At 35.6% G+C, this 23,100-nt stretch overlaps 2 protein-coding genes across 3 annotated transcripts; both read left to right on the top strand.

Moving 5' to 3' along the window:
* Window positions 1-390: 390 nt before the first annotated feature.
* On the top strand, window positions 391-5,900 carry Nopp140 (nucleolar and coiled-body phosphoprotein 1). Of its 2 annotated transcripts, none has more exons than XM_018462719.1 (4): window positions 391-603; window positions 829-2,610; window positions 3,779-3,865; window positions 4,614-5,900. In XM_018462719.1, the coding sequence occupies exons 1-4, from the start codon at window positions 502-504 to the stop codon at window positions 4,767-4,769; spliced, it is 2,127 nt and encodes a 708-aa protein (XP_018318221.1). In that variant the 5' UTR covers window positions 391-501; the 3' UTR covers window positions 4,770-5,900. The 2 variants fall into 2 exon arrangements, with proteins under 2 accessions (XP_018318221.1, XP_018318220.1); XM_018462718.1 differs by lacking the exon at window positions 3,779-3,865 and adding an exon at window positions 4,081-4,526 and having other exon boundaries at window positions 4,614-4,693.
* A 2,143-nt stretch (window positions 5,901-8,043) lies between these two features.
* On the top strand, window positions 8,044-20,038 carry LOC108732086 (uncharacterized). Its single transcript, XM_018462721.1, has 5 exons — window positions 8,044-8,293; window positions 15,326-15,486; window positions 16,069-16,232; window positions 18,375-18,543; window positions 19,708-20,038. The coding sequence occupies exons 1-5, from the start codon at window positions 8,282-8,284 to the stop codon at window positions 19,898-19,900; spliced, it is 699 nt and encodes a 232-aa protein (XP_018318223.1). The 5' UTR covers window positions 8,044-8,281; the 3' UTR covers window positions 19,901-20,038.
* The last annotated feature ends 3,062 nt before the right edge of the window (window positions 20,039-23,100 follow it).

Below are 23,100 nucleotides of genomic sequence, written 5' to 3'. Positions count from 1 at the left end.
GCGAGTTCACACCTTGACGGAAAAGCAGAAAGCGGAAAAGCAGCGGCCAATCACAACTCGCGCTGGTAGTAAGTAATACAAAAAGCCGAATTTGTCGAATACCAGCGCGAGTTCTGATTAGCTGCTGCTTTTCCGCTTTCTGCTTTTCCGTCAAGGTGTGAACGCGCCCTTAGCTACACGTCACATTTTGCCGTGGCAAGCGTGGCCGCATTCTGTGTGTAGGAGCCAATAGAAAACGCCTATTCATTTTACGTTAGACGCGTGGATTGGCTGATTTTTTTTCGTATGGAATAATCGAGAAAGGCACATATATGAAATCCATCTATAATTTCTACGCAAATCTTGGTTGAATAACAGCGCTGCGGACGGCGTGGATGCCACAATTAAAGTAAGTAGCCACTGCAAGTAGCGAAGCCGGCGAGAGAGGAATCTGAGGAAGCGACGTTCGTCGCGAGTTTATTGGTCTCCTTTATTTGCGATTGGCAATACATACCTGGCACCATGAGCAACGTTGACGAATTTTTAGTAGCGGGTCTCGTGTATAATTATTTGTTAAAGAAAGATGCATCATTGGCAACAGTTTTCCAGAAGAAAACGAAAGCGGTAAGTCGCAAGGATGGCCGACGCCACACGCCACGCGCCATGCGGTTCCAAAGTACCGCCTGGCGCCATACTCGTTACCACGTGGATGCAACGCGCCCAACGTGATCCTTCCCGATTATTCCATATCATCTGCACGTTGTCGTAATTTTTATTGTAGCCTCCTAAAATTACTAAGTATTGCACATAATCGGCAATAATTGCTTTATCGATGCTTGTATATTTCAGCCTCTCCTGCAAAAAGAAATTCCAACATTATTGGAAATATTTAAATATTTCCAAAAGAACTCTCCTAAAAAGGTTCCATTAGTCACACAAGTAACTAAGGAAAGCAGTTCTGATTCGAGCTCGGAAAGTGAAGAGGAAACGGAAAAAAATAAGCAAGTTAATGGCAAAGCAGTTGAGACAGTAGCTCTTAAAAAGGTAACGGAATCTTCCGAAGAAGACGATTCTAGCGAAGATGAAGCACAAACTCAAGAAGTAGCAAAGAAAAAGAATACAAATGCAAAGGCTCCTCTGCAGAAAGAAAGTTCTGATGAGAGCTCTGAAGATGAAGAACCACCAAAAGTTCAAACAAAAGCTGTGCTACAAGCAAAAACAAATGACAAAGCCAAATCTGGTACTGTCGCCAAAGCAGCGAAGGCAGTGTTGAAAGCAGTTGAATCAATGGATAAATCATCTGATTCATCTGATTCAACTTCTGATGATTCATCTTCAACGAGTCCTGATGTTCAAATAGTAGATTTAAAAAGTATTAAACAGTCAGCAATGAAGACATCCACACCCATAACAAATTCAGCTTCAAAAATACAAAAACAGAATAAATCAGCAACACCGGTTACAAACAAGAACAAAGGTCGTGATGTGGATGCATTGAATGAGAATGTACAGAAAAAACCAGTTCTCAGTAAATCTACAGTGCCAGCAAAACAAATTGCCATGGAAGAATCTTCTAGTGACGACGATAGCAGCGAGGAACAGCAATCCAATGAGAAATCAGTTTCGTCAGCTACTGCTATGCAAAAAGATTCGTCTTCGAGCGAAGAAGAGAGCAGCGAAGATGAACCTAAGACGGTTGTAACAAAAGCTGCTGTAACTTTGAAGGCACAAAATCAGAATAAGTCAGCGCCAGCAAAAGCAATTAAAAAATCAGAGTCGTCATCGAGTGAAGAAAGTAGCGACGAAGAAGAAACGCCCCAAAAAATAGTTCCCAATAAACAAGCTGCACCAGTAAAATTATCTACCAAGAAAGAGTCTTCGAGCGAAGATAGCGATGATAGCGAAGATAGCGAAGAAGAGCAGTCTATTAAGAAACCAACTCCAGTAGCTGCCACCAAGAAACCAATTCCGACAGTCGCTGCTAAGAAATCAACTCCAGCAATCACCGCTAAGAAAACAAAATCTTCCTCGAGCGAAGAAAGCAGCGAAGATGAAAAACCCCCTATTAAAAAACCAACTCTCGCTAATCAAAGTACTGCTAATAAAATTAGTTCTATAAAGAAGAAAGATTCGTCAAGCGAGGATTCAGAAGATGAATCCGATGAAGAAGAGAAACCAATGACAGTGGCATCTAATAAAATGTCAGCTGTCACTAATCAAAATACTGCTAATAAAATTAGTTCTATTAAGAAAAAAGATTCGTCAAGCGAGGAGTCGGACGATGAGTCTGATGAAGAAGAGAAACCAGTGACAACAGCAGTATCGAAAGGGGCGATTAGTAAAACACAGAAGAAGAAAGAATCTTCCAGCGAAGATTCAGATGATTCGGAAGATGAGGCACCGACAACAGCACCGGCCAAGACAGTCGCCAAAAAAGAATCCTCAAATGAATCTAATTCAGACTCTAGCAACCCCAATAAAGAGAAGATAAAAGTTCACACACCAGCTGACAAGGGACAAAAAAGGAAACATACTGATAATGATGAAGAAAAAATACCAGCAAAAGTTACAAAAAATAGCTATGGCAACTTTGTGAAAGCTAATAGTGGTAGTCACTTCTATGGAAATAAGGTATATATACACACACATACATATATGGGTGTCTGGTAAGTTTTGACAAAGCGCTCGTGTGTAGATAGAGCGGACTAAACTGAGTCGAAAAGTCTTCTACCATTTTGCAATTTTCGCAATAGTTAACAAGATATTAATTACTAAAAATTGCCGAATATTTGTCTTCAATAATTTTTTACTCAAATATTATCAACTTTACAGAAAAACTGCAAGAGATAAAAATTGTTTATTTTCTTCTCATAGAACTCTAAGAATTTTGTATCAACTTTTTAATACTGAATTTTCTTATTTTTATTAACACGAGAACTTTATGAGAAGAAATTAAATAATTTTTGTCTCTCGTTTTTCTGTAAAGGTGATAGTATTTGAATAAAAAATTATTGTAAACTAATATTCAGCGATTTTTAGTAATTAATATCTCATTAATTATTACGAAAATTACAAAATGGTAGATGACTTTTTGACTCAGTTTAGTCCGCTCTGTCTACACACTTTGTCAAAACTTACCAGATACCCTGTATATAAAATATATCTAAAATAGTCTAACATTTTTAATGTCAAATTGGCTAAATTGAATGGAAAGTGATGATACATTCTTCTTGCAAAAGTTACTCATTAAAAAGTTTGAGAATTGCACATCTAATTCAATCGCCCATTCAATAAACGTTTTCTTGTTCATTTTTTTAATATAACCGTTACTGCTATGTTTAAGTAACAATTAAAATAAATATATTAGTTCATGGACATGACTGGATTATTGAATGAAATGACAAAAATTAAAAATATTAAACTTTAGTAATATGTACGTTTCAAAATAAATCGTTATTAAATTTTTATAAATAATGAATTTATTTAGGGTCATAAATATTAAAAGCTTGATATTTAAAATTTTTGTCGTTTCGTCCAATAATTGGATAAATTGGATCATGTCCCCTAACGTCTGGTTTTTCATTTCCTGGTTAACTTGTGATTAGGCTTAACCTGATGTCTTATCTAATGGGTTTCATCTGTGATTATGTCATGGGTGAAACCTATTGAGTGAAACAGCTCAAGCTTAACATCAAGTTAATCTCATAATGGAAAATTGGATCCAACTGGTACATTTATCTTAAACATTACTGAGAAATGATATAAATGTTTTTTTTTATCACCTATGATTTTTATTTAGCCGCAGAAAAATCGTACATATCAGCGTGTGAAAAGCGAGGACATCATGTTGGACCCTAAATTGGCTAATAATTCGTTTGAAGCAAAGGTAAATGCTTGGAAACCGTCCAAGAGGCATAGGTCGCTCGCCCTTTTTACAAAAGCTCGAGACCCTGCTTGAGACCATGTTTCCGTGCATTCACCAAATTTATCCAAATTTTAAAATCTAAAACAAATAAAAGCAAGAAGAAAAGAAAGACGTAAATGGCTTTGTAATAACATGTTTCCAATATGGGCGACTGACCTATTCCTCTTTTGTTTTAGGATGAAGATGGTGATAACAGTTTTAAAAAACAAAACTTCGAACGAGGTGGTGGATTTAGGGGTGGATTTAGAGGCGGTAGGGGTGGTTTTAGAGGTGGACGCGGCGGCGATCGGGGTGGGCGTTGGAGTAACGGTGGTGATAACGCTGGACATTGGAACAACGATAATGATAGAGGTGGTCGCGGAGGTCGTGGTGGTTTTAGAGGCGGTCGTGGTGGTGGTGGTAGAGGTGGCGGTAGAGGTGGCGGTAGAGGTGGTTTTGATGGCAGAAAATCTTGGGGCGGAAACAGGGATAATGATGGACCCAGAAAATCATGGGGAAACAATGAGAATGATAGAGGAGGTTTTAAGGGTGGTTTCGATAAAAGAAAATCCTTCGATATCGCAGGCCCACCTCAAAATAAAAAAATCACTTTTGATGATTAATAATAAAGATGTATATAAAGGTGAGGGAAAAATCGGGATTTTACTACAAAGATATAATCTTTAAGAAAAATGTAAAGATGTTTAACATTTATTTTTTTTCTGTACAGAAAGGTGCAAGAGGATCATGGGGGGAACGCGCTAATGATGTATTGAAGTTTACAAAGGGCAAGAAGTTTCGACATGAGAAACAAAAAAAGAAGCGTGGTTCTTACCGCGGTGGGCATATAGATACACGTGTTAATTCCATTAAATTCGAGGATTAAACAATTACACTTCGTGATTTTTTTATTATTTTCACCATATTTAAATCAGTAAAATAATTAATTAAGTTTAATACTGACTTATACTGTAAACATGTATGCTAAAATATATAAAACAGTTGTTGTCTAAGATTTTAAAGAAAAGACGAGAGATTATAATGAATTCGGTTGATATGTTCACTGATTTATACACATACAAATTGAAGCTGCCATTGAATGTACCAAAATCATATAACTAGAATTATATAATGAAACTTGGAAGCTAGTAAAATATTTAGCACAAGTTAGTGTATTTGGCAAAATATGTGTAATATTTCACTGACAAGAGAATGTGCTACATTGCAGAAGTGATTTAAAAAAAACTAACATTACCAGTCGAAAGATCACGTTTGAAATAGATATTTTAGGTGATCAAATCTTGAAATCCTGTTTCTATACCCGACAAGGGTCGAAACATATTTGGCTATTTTAACTTAAATATAAAATATCTCGAGAACAATGCATTTTTGAAAAAAATGTTTCAAATAAGAGTTAAATCCTACCCAGTGAGAAATAATGGAATCAATGTCGAATCAACGTCAATTTGATGATTTCGATGTCGATTTCCTTGTCATTTCTCACTGGGTAGGGTTTGAAAAGTACCATCAGATGAGTTACCAATAGTTTCCAGTCTTAATGGGCTCAATCACATTATTCTCGAAATATTTCATGTCTCCAAATATGTTTCGGCCCAAGTCAGGTATAAAATCCATGGTATCTCAATATTTGATCATCTAGAATACCCATTTCGAATGTGATCTTTCGGTTGCTAACGTTTTTTTTTTTATATCAATTTTGCAATGTAGCACGTTCTCTTGTAAGCTAGACATTTTACGTTACATTTAAATTCTGCATATAAATAACTGTATACATTTATACTATTATATTGTTTTTTCAACCGAATTTGCTATTACTCGAGAGAATTAATGTTATTAAACATGCTGTTATCAAATCGTACACTTAACATACCCATGTTTTATTCGCAGTTGCTGATTGCAACATTCTGTATATGTTCTATGTATGTTACAAAAGTGTTAATTTTATCAAAACAGCTTGCAAATGCTCGCAATACAAAAATGTTTTTGAATACATTATAAATTACATCATAACGAATGTTGAGATATATTATTTTTAGCACAATTAAGATCTAGTGTAAGATCTAGAATAAGTTTCACAGAATTTATTTTCTACAATGATCAAAGTATTAATGTTACTTGGTTTAATCTATCAATTATTTATCATTTTCCATAAAAAATAATTATAGAATTATAAAATAATTGTAGAATAATAGCATAGATTATCTATATCCATTTTGTTTGTTCTCTATTCATTAAGATTTTTATTCAAGATGATTTATGTTACGTGAAATTTTTATTTTAAGATCTGGGATTTTTGGTAATTTCAGCAAATTTTGACATTATTCGTGGCTTGATTTGATTTTCTCTAAAATTTTTCCGAAAACATCGCAAGCAATAAAGCTATCATGATTGGTGCTGATAAAAAATTACATTGAAAGAGAAAAATTTTTGATATTACAATTACATATTACTATAATTATGATTATTACTGCTATAATATTAGTAATAATAACCATACGTATAATCCGAACAACAAATATATAGTTAACCTATAAAATGACTATAATTACAATTATAGCCATAAAAATTATTCAAATTATATTTGTAATCATTTGAAACATTTTTATGGTAATGTCAACCATTTTTATGATTATAATTATTAATTATCATTTTATAGGTTGCTATATATATTTGTTGCTAGAACTATACATATGATTATTATTAACATTGTAATAGAATAATCATAATAGTATGATTTAATAATCATAGTATGTAATTATAGCTACAAATACCAAATATTTTTCGCTCAGTGTTAATAAAAAAAGATCGTGTGTTTCTTTGTGCAATAAAAGAGCAATTTAATAATTTAATTCCGTTTAAAATATATTGCTTTTGGTTGAATATATCCAACAGATTTATGTTTACACAGTCTCAGCAAATTCAAAAATCCCATAAAAAATTATCATTTGTTGAATGTTTAGTATTTATCTGAAATCCGCATTTTTCTTAATTTTAATCGATATTGATATAGGATTACACAAATTTCTCATCCTAAAATTCCATAACTTTTCCCTGATTTCCAGACAAAATTTTATGCTTTTTCCTAATGCTTTCAATAATAATTTTTTAATTTTTTTTCTTGGAAACCATCAAATATTTGGTTGAGAAAGCAATTTAACATAATCGCGTTCAACAAAATGTTTATAACTGTTGGGAAGTTTTCTTCGCGCTGCGCTAATTGAATTATGCTTTTAGGGCTGCGGTCCACTTGACGCTACAAATGCTTCGAAGCGTTTGAGCGACCAATCAGAACAAAGAATTTTACGAATTGACTAATCAAAAAATGTTTCGAAGCATTTGTAGCGTCAAGTGGACCGCAGCCTAAATCTACAAGAATAATCCTATCTCAGCAAAGAAAACTTTCAACAGTTACAAAATAAACCTTTTGCCGAACACAGCTAATGTAGATTACTATTAACTAACATTTAATGGTTGAGTTGATCCAAAACTGTGTGATATACGCATATTAAACTTCTTTAAAACTAAGAATTTTAATTTTTCAAAAAATTTTGTAAAGTTCCCTGATTTCCAATTTTGCGATCCTATAATAGTAGAACTTGTATAACAAAATAAATTTTTTATTTATAGAAAATTAATTTAAAGCTTTTTAAGCTTTTTTTTTAAGAGGAATAATGTTTTCTACGAGTCCCTATTTCCTCTCGGTTGTTCTAGTATAGAAAAACTTTGAATACTCACTGCGTTTTCCAATCTATATGACCTATTTGAAAAAGGGAGTCATACATTACGTTTATATGGCTCGATTTACGCTGAAGTTATCGATATTATGAAACCAATCACAGCTGTTTCTCTAAAGAATGGAATGACTGTGATTGATCAGTTTCCTAACATCGATATTATAACTTCGGCGTAAATCGTTCCGTGTAAACGTAGTCATAGCAGAGAGGTGGCAGAGATTTACCCTCTTACATAAAAAAAATTGTCTTCTCTTTCCACCAATACGCGGAAAAAGGTTTAGAGGCAGAATAGGGGCCAGTATACCCGATCAGAGAGGAAGAAAGAGAAAGAAAGATCCCCTCTTTCGCCCTGACTGGCTGCCCAAGCACAGAGCGGTTACTTACGATTCTACAGTCAACCTCTGGACATCCACCTGCGAGGACGGAGGTGCTCGACCCCACTCGACATCCGGTGCAGTGACATGAACGGTGTTTAAGGAAGCGAAAGAGAGAATCGTGGTCCCAATTCTAATATTCTCTTTTTCGGTATTTATAACTTTTTTTTTTACTTACCCCGTCTCTCAAGAACAGTCTGCTCGATTTTAATGTAACGTGGAGATTATCGGACGGGCCGAGAAAGGACTTGTAACTGAAGCTGAAACAAATGTTCCTCACGGTGAGTAAGATATAGATTAAACGTTTCTTCGAAGTTATAATTCAAAGATACTATCAATGATCGATCTTCACAAGTCCTATAAAATTCGCTTGTCTCGGACAATCAATTTTGCGAAAACAAGAAAAAATCAACAACTTAGATCTAGATTCATAAATCCAAAGTGAAGTTTGGATAACATTCAGTCGACATCCATTAAAAGTATAACAAAACATCAATGTTGTGTACTCAACAATGTAATTGTAATTATGTGACATCATGTGTTATATTTACGTTATATTGTTGAGCGCCAAATCATAACATTGATGTTATATTACTTTTAATTAGTGTCAACTGAGTAGACCTTCAAGTGAATGTGGTTGGACAGTTGTAACATCCATTCATAATAGGTCTATCTATTATGTGTATGCATCCATCCCTCGCGGGTTAGGAATTTGAAATCTACACAGACTCAAGTAGACAAGGAGAGACACTAAATATTTCTTTCAAAGAAATGATTATTTTACAACTGTACCGCTTCGTGGTGTTTCGAACGTTTATTATCTAAGACGCAACGTAAATGCAACGTTTGACTATACCGCCGCAGGCCGCGGTTTTTTCTAGATGCAACCACAAAATTACTTAAGTAGCAGGCTGACATTATTTGTCGTCATTTTAACATCAAAATAACGTTTTTGACATCAATTTGTTATCTAGATACTGTTCAAAATTTCGCTTTTTTACTGACAAAATTTTTTTCGCTCTACTATGTATTATCAGTAATTGACAGAAAAATTATCGTCGAATTAAAAATTAATCAAATTAGAAAAACAAATTAAACGATAAAGGTCAATGCAGAATGTTAAGTGCTAATAAATGAATTTTAATATTAAAATAATTTCAAAAATACAATGTTAAACGTTTCGACCCTCATTAGGCCATCCTCAGTAATATAAAAATATAGATAAATAAAAAGGTCGCAAAATTACAAAAATACCAAATAATGTAAACATAAATTTGTTGTTCGAATATTATAATTTATAACAGTTCCTATAATTAAAATTACAAAGTATTTACTTCTCTCGCCATTCCTTCAACATTCCTCCGCATGTAGTGACGATAACACCATCAATAATCAAATTAGATTTTTTTGTAAAATTATTTTATATATATTTTATTCTATATTATTTTGATATTAGATAAATATTAAATTTTAAGATTAAGTCAAACATTTGATATTTAAATGTATGGAATAAGTCAAGTTTTGCTTTCGATTTTTCGAACATTGCATTTTATAGCTTAACATTTTGAAATCTATTACATCTTATGTGACTCACATTATAAGTACTCATTTCTTTTTATAAAGTATTTCCATAAAATAACGCGGTAAAATGTATGAATTCGATTGTTATAAACTAACAATAAGTTACGATAATTGAATTTTAAAGTAAAAATAGTTTTGTGGTTCCAAGAATAAAAGTAAATATAAGTAAATTGCTCGTATTGTATGTTAATTTAAAATTTGTCATTAGTTACAAAAAAGAATGTCACTGTCTTGTGGTGACAGTTAGAATAATTTATTCATGAAACGAACCACCGAAACGCATATACCGTTATCGGTCACAAGGATGTAAGTAAATATACAACTCGATAACGTTCGACTTGTATAGGAGGAAACGACGTTTTGGACGAATCAACGTTACCGTTAGATTCGGTGACGCGTCGCGTGTGAACCGTAGGGAGGGAATCTGTTTCTCAAAATAAACATAAAAACGGTACGTCCTAGCTTGAGATTTATTGCCCGATTAACTAACCTTGTTAACTATGTTAATAACTTCGTCCCCTAATTAAATGTTAATGGAAAAATAGAAAATATCAATATAAATTATGTGTAGATATAAATTATATGTGGTTATGGAGATAAAATAGATATTAGCAGTATATGTTTTAGTAAATTGATAGCATTAAATAATTAAAAAAATTTATGAAGATCTTAAAAGTACATTTTATTATTTATGCTATTACTTATGCTTTATTTAGAAAATATGGAGCATTATTGTAAAAATTATACTAAGTTCATCGACAAAGAATCGTAAAAAGTTAGAACAAAAATTTTTAGAGTTAAGTTAAAATATTCCAAAATATTCCACTATTATATTCAACAATTATTAATCAAATTAGTTTAATTCTGGCGTCATATAAGCAAACAAAAATAATAAATTATTTATCGATTTCCGTTAACATAATTAATAATACAACGCATGGAAGAAGATAATCTATTTTGTAGCAAGAGTGAATTTCTCAGATAACAGATTTTTCAGATCGTTATCTCTTATAATGTTACAAAGATGAGGAAGAATAGAAGAAGGTGATTCTAATTTGAGTAGTAACAGTACCTTTACAGCCGGCCGAGACGATTACACACACATAGAACGACATGAGAAATCGTCTGGAATAATCCCCAAACGAAATCGCCGCCAGCATGGCACCGGGCGGCAGCGATCTCGATCTCGGGCTCTTCAGGTTTAAACGATTCCCACGTGCTCATCTCTTTTCTTCCTTTTACGATCATTTGTCGCGACGTGTTTAAATGACATTTATATGTTTTTAAACGTTATTCGAGTTATTCGAGTTATTATTATTTAAGTGTAATTTGCAGGTATTGATATTAATAATTTTAATTATTTCTGCTTCTTACTAAATTTTCTCAGGACGCGAAGACATAATTCGACCGTATACTTTTGTAAAAAGTTTATAATCATATGGAACTTTCAAGTATTTCTGAATTAATACGATAACTTTCAAGTATTTCTGGTTTTTAATACGATAATTTTTTCAAGTATTTCTGAATTAATATGATAATACACTTAAAGCAGATTATTAATTATTACTACACATTATTAATTAATGGATAATGAAAAATGGAGAAACGAAGATTCATCACTGATGTTTATTTCTACCAATGAAAATTAACTTTAATCTCGAATTAATTTACTCTTTATCTTTTTCTGATTTTTATAACTAAAAGAAAATAAAAAATAAGTTAAACCGAGATTAATCTACATCAATTTCGGATTAAAAATAGACAAGAGTGTACCAAGAACTGTTATGTTAAAAAAATGAATTGATACGATGTCCGTTTTTGTCAGCTTGTCAGCTTCTCGACATACGACTGTGATATTTCTTTTTTTCACATTCGCTTTCTCGGAATTTCGATCAGTCGTATTGTAAATTCGAACCATGTGCAAATCGTGTATGCATGCCGCGTCTCACCGTGACTCGTGCGAAAAAATCCAGGGCGGAACGAGAGATCGTAAAAAGGACCGCGACCGCATCGCGGATCCGAGAGGCGCGCAGGCAGGCGTGAGAACGCTTTTAATTAACCGCAAGGTCGCAACGGTGGAGTAAGTAACGTTATACAGCGGGACGTATGGACGTATTGGAACGGAAGACATGGATCGCGAGATCATGTTGGCTCTTTCTCTCTTTCTTTCCGCGATCCTCTTCTATCACGCCGAAATAAATCGCGCTACGGGAACCGCCGCCGGGACTTCGATTAATCGTAACGTTAATCGAGCTATCATGCCTGCAAAAGAAACACGCCCGCTTGATGCTGTTACGCTCCCAGAGCGGATAATGTTCAGAAAGTGCGATGGAGTGGAAAGAGTAATCAGGGAAAGATCGAGAAAACTTCGGCGTGTAATGAGAGCAATCATCCTTTGACCGCTACGTAAATTTATTATATACAACCGGTAGTTATATCGGCTTAACTTCGTGTTAACGATATATCTTGAACGTATCTTTCGACATAGTTCAACCGTGCAATCGTATCGAGATCGTTCACAGCCCAATCGGAGATCTTCGTTCTAATTTTCTCTCAATATCACTTTAATCCGACTTAGTCCGAAGAGCTTTATAATAATTACACGGTGGACGAGAAAGATCGGGAGAGATCAATGCCGGGATCAAGGATTTGTCGAGGTAACAGATATATCGAGTATGTGTACGCGCGCGCACCCGTCTCTCGACGGTCACGGCCATTGACCAACCTTGGACGGTATCCGTTAATGATTTCCTTGCTCTCCCGTTGTTGACCGTGACTCGTTATTCAAGCACCCGTCAAACGTCAGTCAGATCGTTCTCCGAGAAGTAATAATCTTCGACGAGATTTTTACTGACCGCGTTTAAAATTATAACAATTTGAAACATAATACGAAAACCTGATGCTGAACAACTTTTATGTGAAATCCTTTTTTTTGTAAATCACAAATATGCAGTTATTTTGCTAAAAAGAAATCCATTAAGTAATCTCAACATAAAAGTCTAAAATTAGGATATATAAAACGCCTTAAAGATGTCTTGTAAGCTGTAATCACACTATAGATTGCTCATTAAGTTATTTAGTTGACAGTTATCGGTTCTATTTTACTGTGCCGGAAAAACTCTTACGAAAATCTACACAGATTGAGACAAGACACCTTAAAAATTATTAGTTTGTCACAGATATTCGTAGTGGGACGTAGAGCGGCGTTGTTCGTATGAAAAACCTAAAAATCCTGCTCCTCTTCAAATAACACCACTCTACGTCCCACTACGAAAAATCTACGAAAAATTGAGAATTTTTAAGATCTTGTCTCAATCTCCAGTGAACACAAAGTTATATGTAACGTACCTGTTAGTTGTAATTTCCCACTCAACAATATAACCGTAATATAACACGTGTATTATGTTACAGTTATATTATTGAGTGGGAAATTACAACTAACAGATACGTTACGTGTAACTTGTGTTCACTGGGATCTATGTAGTTCATTAGGATCTTATTCTGTACCTTTTCGTAATTTTTTTTTTCCGTCAGAGTAAGCAATCATAATGCAACGAGTACGAACCAGCTGCAACGTGATTGGTTAAAACAGAACCGACAACTGGCAAATATAGTGTGATTATGACTTAAGGTTCCACCAATGTATAAAATTAACTTTAATTTCAGTATAATTTACTCTTTATCTTTTTTTCTAATTCAACGAAGGGAGAGAACATAAAATTCAAAATCTTTATACATTTTATACTTCCTAAGAAAAACTAGTAACAATAAACTTTCGAAGTTTTTTTATATTTCGAGAGTAAACATTTCTTTGTGAATAATTTTTATTAAATAAACCTTTTAAATAAAATTAATTGCATTTTATAAAATATCTTCTTATAATGATGTCTCCTTAAATAACAATTATTACTTTTTTTCAATCTTTATATGTCCGTTTTCTCTTCCACAAGAAGCAGTTCTGTAGAACTTGTCCTCTTAATCGTGCCAGAGTTAATTGAATCTCCGACGAGGACTCGCGTAACGTTGGAAAGCAATCCCGATTATTATTCCGCGTAGTAACACTGGCGCCGATATACGTGAAAATTGCAATCAAAATGCAACGTGTCGTGCGCGTGTCGAGCTTCTTTCCGAACGTGCGATCGCTTTCACTCGTCGTAGCAGCGCATAAGCGCGCATAACGGATTTTATACGGTCCCACCAACCTACAAACCTCGAACTGCATATAGGGAGTCAAGCTATACGATCGCTGATCATTATTCCTAATTCGCGCTGTCTCGTCGTTCACTCTCTCTCTGTCTCTCTTTCTCTCTCTCCCTCATACTTCTCATCGCGCCACATACGAGGTGTCGCGAAAGGGAAAAAAATAATTCTGGTCGACATAATTTTTTTTCCACGGTGAACTTCACCTGCAAAACGGAAATCCTTTCAACGCGGATTCCGAGAGCGAAATGATAGCGAGCCCCACACGAGAACTGATGATTTCCCGGCGATTATCCGTTACATCAAATTACTCGTACATTCGTACGGTGCTCACATTGTAAAAGGATTAATTAGAACGATAAACTACGATAACTGAGAAAATATTTGATCGATAAAATATAATTGTGTGAAGTTTAATGAGACTCAAATATGTATACATACTATATATTTATTTTCCGATAAAATTGCAATTTTTTGTTTGCGGAGAGAGCACACATATAAAATTTTAGACTGGGGAAACCAGATATTTCTATCAATTATACGGTTACTATAATGAAGGAGAATTCTTTTTCTATAGTCAAGTTTTTATTTATTAAATCATCCTTCTTCGATATTTAATACTCAGGTAACAAACTGATTCGTCATTATTTTGACATCGAAATGACGTGACGACAAATAACGACAACTTGCTACAGGAAAAGAATTCCTTCAATTACATTCTTTAAAAAATTATCTGAATAGAAGTTTACATTTGATTTCATCGGTAATACTTGTTCTTCCGCTTTTTGTATCCACGCACATCGTTAGGAATGAATAGATCGTGTTTATAAAAATAATTTATCTATTGATCGTAATTCTAGGATTCGCTTTGGAGAACATCTCGAAAGTAGTGATTCGCTCGAGACAGCGGCTTCGATTCAGGAAACCATTGCGGAATTTTCTCTCGAGCTGTGAAGTGCGTGCTCACACCTGCGCGTGTCATTTACTCTTGCTCTTGACCTCTTGCGAACTCGAGTTCCAAGACCGCTCGCTCACTCGCTCACACGTTCTTCTTTCACGCTCTACCTTCTTATCCAGCTTACGCATGCTGACGCAGCGTGAGTTCATCGCTAGTGATATCAATCCTTATTAACAAGAAGATAATACCCTCCCCGGCAAGAGTTCGCCCGCGGCGAAGCGCCTCTTTCTTGCGACTATCACTTTATCTAATATGGCGTCACGTTGCGTTGACGGTCTTTTACTGCAAATGATGCTAGAATATCTACACATAATATCTAGCATAGGATATGTATACGCTAAACTATATCACTTTAGGCGCTGCATATATATATATATATATAATATATATAGTTACTCAGTGATGTATTGAAATCTCAAGACGAGCGTTGAATTCTATAGAACGTGACTTTTCAGAAGTTAAAATAAATATAAGAGCTCCCTTATGTCCAAGAAATCATATCAAAGAACTTGTCATATCCAATTATTTCGAGCATTTCATTTTTAAATCGTCAGTATTCTCTCTTTGATTTCAGATGTCCAGGTATCTCGGTCTGATACTTATTATCACGGCTTTTACTTACGCATACGGTGCCAGGAAGTGCGAGGGTAACGGTCTAGGTCTACAATATGTATGGGGTGACGCACTCACCGATCCCAGTGACTGTATAGGACCGAATAACATGCAGTATCCCTCGTAAGTAATAAAAACGTAATAAAAATATTTTTATGATTAAGATAAATCCACGCAAAAAGCCTCTAAAAGACGTCTTGAAGATTAAAATATTTTTCAAGCATTTGTGCTGTTTAGTAACTTATTCTTCAATTATCCGATAGTTTAAACATTTTGCAATTTCTGTTGAGAGATTATAAATTCAAATATTATTTGAGATGAAACCTCAGATGATATATATGTTGCTCAAATGATTTGATTACTATAACTTGATAAGTCAAGATCAAGATGAAAAACGATTTATTCTATAAAAATCATATTTCACGAAATCTGAATTTATACGCTAGATGAATCTTTGTTTCTTGAAATAATTAAATAAAAAAAATGCTTAAATTTACAGTTAAATTTTTATTAATCGGTTCTTCGCTTTAATTTGGTTGATGAGAGAACATCTTTAGGATGAGTTAAGTACACAACTCCCTGAAAACTATTAACTGTGTTTTGAGGAGCAAATTATACTCAAACTATCGACCGGTAGTATGTAAGAGAAAATACTAATAATAACTAGGCAGAGTACAACGGATGTTATGTGTACCGTTCTCGCAGCGCCGCGATATCGAGGAGCTTTAAGAATCTCTGGGCAGGCAGTAGTCGAACCGCGCGATCGCATCAGCCACGGACGATTGATCCCGAACTGACGAGGCAGGCGCTTTTGCACAACTACAAAGCGGTCCACGGGGATTATTCTATCGCCGGAAGTTCCCGGAACGGTAAGTCCGCGTTTAACTCGCCGTATTCCCTTCATCGTGGAACGCACGATATTCTCTTTCGCTTCCAAACCGCGCAAGAGACAGAGATCGACATCTTAGAATTGCTTTATCTTGTTACTCTAATGCTCGTGAATTACTATTTTTCACATCCTTATCTAAATGCGTTGCAATTGTTAATTATATCGTGACCCAATGGAAACTGTTTACAATATTGTTATAATCTCTTGTCGACCGGTTTTAAATCTGAACTTGCAACTTCGCTTCCTTCTGTTTTGTATTGAATTTTATTTTAACCCCACCGCTGAGGTTTATGAATAAAAGCTAAGAAATAATAAAATCCATTTTATGTTTCTTGCGTATAAATGAATAAATCTCTCCTACCTTGATTGAATAAATTAAGTATGAGGATTAAATTATACTCACGAAAATAAATGTGTTTTGATCCTACGGTATGTGAAGTACGAACGGAAATTTAAAAATGATAAAATCAATAATCATTTTTGCTTCTCTTAATTTCTCGAAATGAACATGTAAATAAATAAATCGCTCTTATCTTGATCGAATAAATTGAAATGATTAAACTTCATTGTCTACAAAAGCAAACGAACCTCGCAAAAATTTCAAAAATAATCGTTGACACAGCAATAATTCAACGAGCAAGAGCATTAAGAAACAGTAAAAGTTAATAAACAGAAAAATTTTCATTTTATTACTTGTTTCAGATTATTACTTCGAGAAAATGATTTCCAGGATTTATCGCGAAAAAGCCTATTCCATTGAATTCGAGACCATATATTCCGTAAACGCGAATTATCCGGGAAGCGCGAGCGCTCTTGCTTCGGTATTCGCATAAAACGACCCTGTTCCCACGCAGCCGAAGACCTCGAAAAAAAAACCTCGTGGCGCGCGCTGAACGATGGAGAACAGCTCTTGAGGTCCCACGAGCAGACTCCACGAAAATTGGAACGACCGGTCGCGAAGTGGGTACTGATCGGCGTGCACAGCCGTTTACGATCTTGCTCGCTGCCCTGCAGCCTTCAGTTATGCGGCTGTCCTGACACGAAAACCCGCTTCTAACCCGACTTCTAACCACTTCTTGCTTTCTGGCGGGTCGCCGGAGTTTCTGCGAAATTCGCGCGCGACCGATGAGATGATCCGCGCGAGTTTTCCGTTCAAGGGTCGTCACCGCATCGTGGTGCTCGATCTTCCTGATAATAGTCGGTCGGTGGAACACCGATGGACCAGCAATAAAGGCATCGTGTTATCCAGCCAATACAGTTATCGTTCCTTGTGCTCATAACGGGATCCACCGGCGACCCACTCGTCGTTTCGAGCATATATGCTCGTCTCGAAATGCTCGACAAAGGCTACTGATTCCGAGAGCGAATCTCTCGAATCTCTCGAATTAACTCTAATTGTTCACCGACACTACTCTGTAGGTCTTACTTTTAGGTTTACAGTAGGTCTTAATCGATGGATTTAATAACTTGATCAAATATGTCCGAATCGAGTACGAATATAAAGAATTTATATTCTTAAGATTATTCACAAACAAGCTTCGAATGTAGATATTGCTTGTTTGTGAAAAATATTTCAAATTTTAAAATAAACATTTAAAATAACGCTATTTATTTTAAATGTTTATATATACTTATTTTAAATACTTATAAATATTTTTCTTTACCTTTATAGAAAAGAATTATGTGTTAACTTAATTTCATCAAATAATTTCAAATTTGAGTAACTTTTGTCTGGGACTATATAGCCAGAACATCCTTAACGGTGAGCAGAAAATTAAACGACGAAACTTTTCGCGCATTCTGAATGTGCATGGAACATTGGCGTGTTTAATGATCTATATACTTGTAAAGATGCTGTTTTTAATCTTCGTAATTCCATAGGGGTCCGTATGAATCCCGTATTCTTACGGGACCATCTCGTATACTATACCGTATTATAACGTTCTAGTGCTGTCAATAAACCGCAATAACGTTTTATGTTAAGTATACATATTTGTGCGTAAATAAGTACAATCAGGAAAATACGATCTGCGTCAAGATTATAATGCAAGATTATAATGTTGTGCAACATAATGAGAAAAAAAATTGTATTCCCACGAAATGATCATCATTTGGTTTTCAGGCCGTGCGTTTTCCGCGAAGGAAAGTTGCGGCTCGCCCGCCAGGCTCTGCAAAACAAGGTACAATACCACAGCTCCTATGTACGGCATCAGCCTTACTAGCGGGCAACCAGTAACGATCGTGCAGAAGTTCCCCGATCTCTTGCAGCAAGTCGTCTTCGAAGTCTGCGAGTGAGTATCGTGATTTTCGAATTCTCAGGGAATTTGTAATTAACTTTTCAGCGGGTTCTTAATTTTTCTGCATCAAACTTTTTAGCGACCTGAGAAAAAATATTATATATATGGACATATTTTATACATAATTATATATAATTTTATGTAATTATATACCTATGAAACATTTTTTCCCGGGAAGTTTTATGAAGATTATGTTTATGTTTACGTTCAAAGCTTTTTCGCCCTAAAATTAAAATTTAATAATTTGGAAAAAAAATTTTATAATTTGTTTGTTATACTTTTAGAGAGATTGCTACACGAAGTCCTTTTTATCTTCAACAGAGTACATAGTTTACTAAAGTAACTCTTGACTTGCTCAGAAATGTTAACAAAGTAAATTTTAATTCCATTTATCCTAAAATACTTGATGATTTTTGAGCACTATACACGCATTTTGCTAGATATAATACACTTTCTGCAGTTAATTTATGTAAATGGGATTCGTGTGTGATCAATATTATCGACACAATATATTGGACGAATTTTTAAACGGTGATTTATAAGAGCAGCGGGACATCGGGCCAGATTGTAATTCACCTGAGCCTCCCGCTGAATTAATTTGAATGTGGCACAGTAGGACGAACTGGTTTACAACTATGTGTTCGTGATCAACATGCACCTACTTTTAAGATCTTTTTTTGTATGAAATTCCTTCCCAGATAACTCAAGTATATAGTTCTATTAATCTAAAGCGCATCGCTAACGAATTAATGTTATACATGTGTTGAATAGTGCACAATTGAAGTTCTCTCAAATATTGTAAATATATGTATACGTAAAAAATATATTTTTACTAGCGGATATGCATCGAGATATATTTGAGAAACTCACGATGCAGAAATAGATAAAGCCACGCGAGAGAATAAAGGAATTTTCCTTTTTCATTTAAACGATGCTCGGAAAGAACCATCTCGTAAAGATAGATGCGAATGTCGCAAGGTACATGAACAGCTTCGTGTACACGCATCCTATCTCGGGGAGAGGCACGTATATTACACTCCAAGTTATGTCAGCTTACGTATTCAAGCGCTACGGAATCACTACAAACGCAACCCGTAAACAGCCTCTCGCCCGGTGAACGAACCCAACAGAATCTCTCTCATCGGTCGGTTGTTTCAGATCGAAGGAATGCGACGTGGTTCATGGTGAGTGCACGCAAACCTACGTACCGTACCTGTTTCTGGTGATTCCCCTCGGTCCAGTGACCTTGACTGGCCAGGATTACGTACTGGTGGAGAGCGGTTGCGTCTGCAAGCCGAGAAATTCGGCAAGCGCGCCCACCGATGCGCCGCCGGCTGTTCCAAGCTTCTAAACGTTCGTCAAGTCCACACAAGTCGCAAGCATCTCTGAATGTTCTCCGTCCAGACGATAGGACTCATTCTAAACACCGCGTTCTACCAGAATGGTACAGAGCGATTTCCAGCATTAAAATCCCCGAATGGCTCAACAATTTCATCGATGAGACGCTAGAGTGTTATTTCTTGAAAGAAATTTTTCCGGTGTGGATGAAAGTGTGTGTGAAGAAAAGAATGTGTGGATGAAACGAATTCCGGGATAAACGGAATAAATCTGTCTTCCATCTTTTTTACCAGAAGATATCATTGCATAATTCCACACAGCTTATAGTCTCTTATTTAATTTAATCGATTATCAGCTATAATTGAATTTCAACATAAAACGTTTGTTATCAATTTATTAGATGTTTTATTCTATTTTACAATTTTTTTTTATAAGAGTTTTTTCCTATTATATTTTTTTCCTGAAGGTTTTTAAAAATGTATTTGAACTGAAGACTGAAGATGCTTTGCGCAATTAAATTAAAAAAATGTCTGATAATAGATTAATGGCTACAGAACGAAACATATTGAAGATTTCTTGAGAGAAATACTTCTAGTGAATGAAATGCCCTTCGTCACAAATCGCAGTCGCTCGAGTCTTCCTGCGTTTGTGACTTTGGTCAATGGGATCTGGACGAGTTATCACGATGACGAGAATTCGTTGTCTGACTACGGAAGATAAGACTGTCGCAGTTGATGGGTTTCATCGACGATGAATATCTCTCTCAACGAATTTACATATCGTCTCTTTTTTTTTTCAAGTTCAAGACACCTGAATACTTCTAGACTGATACTCGGCGGATGAGTCAAATCAGTCTTGCTCATTTATAGTTATGTGCTCGAGCCGATAATATAAAATGTTGTTCTAATCGAAATCTGCTCACGGGTAGCTGGAGTGTAAGGACGATTCGAGCGTCATCCTCCTTCCGTTCTCATCCTTCTCTCTTTCTCGTGCCAAAAGCTTCGGCAGGACACATATTCCGGCCGGCAAATGAAAAAGCAAATCAGGGCAGTGGATGGCTGCACCGTTTCGCGGAATCCGGTCTCGGAATTCGATCGAGTTCACTAGACTTGCCGCCTCTCCGAGCCGGTTTCGAGCAGGTGGCATTTCAGGTGAGCCTGGGTATCCAACGACTGGAGGAACGTCGTCCACGAGCCAACTGGCCCCCTTAAGCGTAACGTCGTCGTTAAGTTATATGTATCAGCGCGCTGGAAGCCACACACGCCACGCTCGCGCGCTATTATATCGCAATAAAATCAATGCGTTTTTGCGTTTATAGAATCGGTCGAGGATCGTTGGCGCGATCTGTACGAGCGGGCGCTCATCGCTATGTAATTTATCTTTACGATGTATCGTACACTTTTAAGAATCATCCTGTTTGCCAGGATTTCCGGGATGATCGAGGATAATGGACAACGGAGAATCCACGTTACGTCGTACAAAGACAGGTATAGCAGAGCGTCGAGATTTTAGATTTTTTAAAAGAAATGTAACGTTTTCTTTTTTTTTTTTGGAAATAATTTTACTCATATGTCATTATTTTTGCTCATTACATTAAACATTTTTGTAATATTAAATCTACAAATTTGTCATGTAAAGACTAATCCGAAGATAATACTCTCTTATTTTTATACAACCTTAGTTCTACGAATCTTTTATACGCGAGTCGTTAGTTAAGATAATAAATTATTGCTAATATAAAATCCATGGATCTATATCGGCGCTGATTGAAAATGCTTGAAAGATGTCTGCAAGACTTCCGCATCTTTCAGTTGTCTTTATGCTATTTTTTCCTTCTCTTTAACACTTATATTTCCCATAGCGGTAGCAATTATAGTAACGCCGGTAGTAAGCATTCTCCATTTACTGGGAGTATGTCATCGTGACTTTAGCCTGCTGACCCAAAGAGAGAGAGAGAAAGAGAGAGAGAGAGAGGGGGGGAGAGAAAGAAAGAGAGAGAGAGAGAGAGGGTCAAGATCATCGTACTACTTCCTGTCCCGTTTGTGTTGGTTGTGTTACATCGCGAATCTCCCTCGATGCGAAAGACTGTTGCCCCGTTTGCGCTGGCTCCTCGAAGAAACCGGACCTCGTAACAAAACCTGCATCGTGACGGATGTACATACGTACGTACGTCGAGAATAGAGCGTAGCATGAATTCCGATGAGTCCCGTAATGTACCGTTACCCATCGGTCCGCGAATCCCCCTCACCTGGGCATCTCTCGTTTCTCGTCTGCTTGCTCATCATCTCGTCGTAAATGACGACGGGATACGAGCAGCAGCCGAAAGTCAGGGCGAGCGAACGTAGAGGGGCTAGGCGTTTTACACGAGCGATTCTACACGGGACCTGACCGAGTACAACCGAATTCGAAAAAAATCGACTCATTTTGCCTATAGCAAATATAACGCAGGAGTGACATAATTGCGTTAATTTATAATCATGAACCGTTTTTTAAACTAAATATCAGCGATCGCCCGGCTCACATCCAAAAAAAGAACGGTAATTTTGAACATAGACGAATGTACGTGTGCGATATAGAATGAATACTCTTCGTCATTTTCATGTCACCCAGTTTGTATTTATAGCTGTAATATGCATTCATGTATTTATAATTTATTATTAGATTACTACATATTGTAAGTCTCGTGAAAATTTTTTCCTTCCTTCTCCTTCACTTTCTAATTATCGCAATAGAGATAATTAATCAGCCTAAGCTTAAGCTGATTAATTATAATCTTTATTTCATTCTGTGATAACTAATAGCTGCGTATTAAAATGCTTTTATACGGAAAGAATGATTTCATTGAAGCATCTTTAAAAGCTAGATATACAGATCTGAAAATAATTTGGTTAGACCATCAAAATAATTATGTAGAACGCAAGCCTAATAATGCTGCAAATACGCAATGATGCAAAAAGTTGATCATTTTATATATAATACCTAATTTTTTATGGTCTAATAAAATTATTTTTAGCTGAAAATTTTTAGGTACTTTAGCAAAATCGTTCTTTCCGTATAGGTTTGCGTCTTATACGCACTTTACAGAATAAAATGTATTATAAACAATGTTAAATTAATTTTTACTTTCAGGTCTGAATTTTTGTAAGAAACGGGATGTGTATTGTTTTTATTATTTTCAAAGGTTTAAAGTAGCGAATCGCTAAATACAAAAAT

This window comes from Mycetomoellerius zeteki, unplaced genomic scaffold (genome assembly GCF_001594055.1).
Source record: "Mycetomoellerius zeteki isolate Tzet28-1 unplaced genomic scaffold, Tzet1.0 scaffold145, whole genome shotgun sequence".
Lineage (NCBI taxonomy): Eukaryota > Metazoa > Arthropoda > Insecta > Hymenoptera > Formicidae > Mycetomoellerius > Mycetomoellerius zeteki.
The sequence above is the reverse complement of the archived record's forward strand: the minus strand, read 5'-3'. Positions and strand labels throughout refer to the sequence as shown.

Excerpts from the sequence above, each read along its gene's own strand:
- Nopp140 (XM_018462718.1), top strand. The coding sequence starts at position 502 with ATGAGCAACGTTGACGAATTTTTAGTAGCGGGTCTCGTGTATAATTAT. Across the intron at positions 604-828 it reads TCCAGAAGAAAACGAAAGCG|CCTCTCCTGCAAAAAGAAAT; the intron begins GTAAGTCGCAAG and ends TGTATATTTCAG. Across the intron at positions 2,611-4,080 it reads GTCACTTCTATGGAAATAAG|GATGAAGATGGTGATAACAG; the intron begins GTATATATACAC and ends CTTTTGTTTTAG.
- LOC108732086 (XM_018462721.1), top strand. Across the intron at positions 15,487-16,068 it reads AATAACATGCAGTATCCCTC|CGCCGCGATATCGAGGAGCT; the intron begins GTAAGTAATAAA and ends CCGTTCTCGCAG. Across the intron at positions 16,233-18,374 it reads CGCCGGAAGTTCCCGGAACG|GCCGTGCGTTTTCCGCGAAG; the intron begins GTAAGTCCGCGT and ends TTTGGTTTTCAG.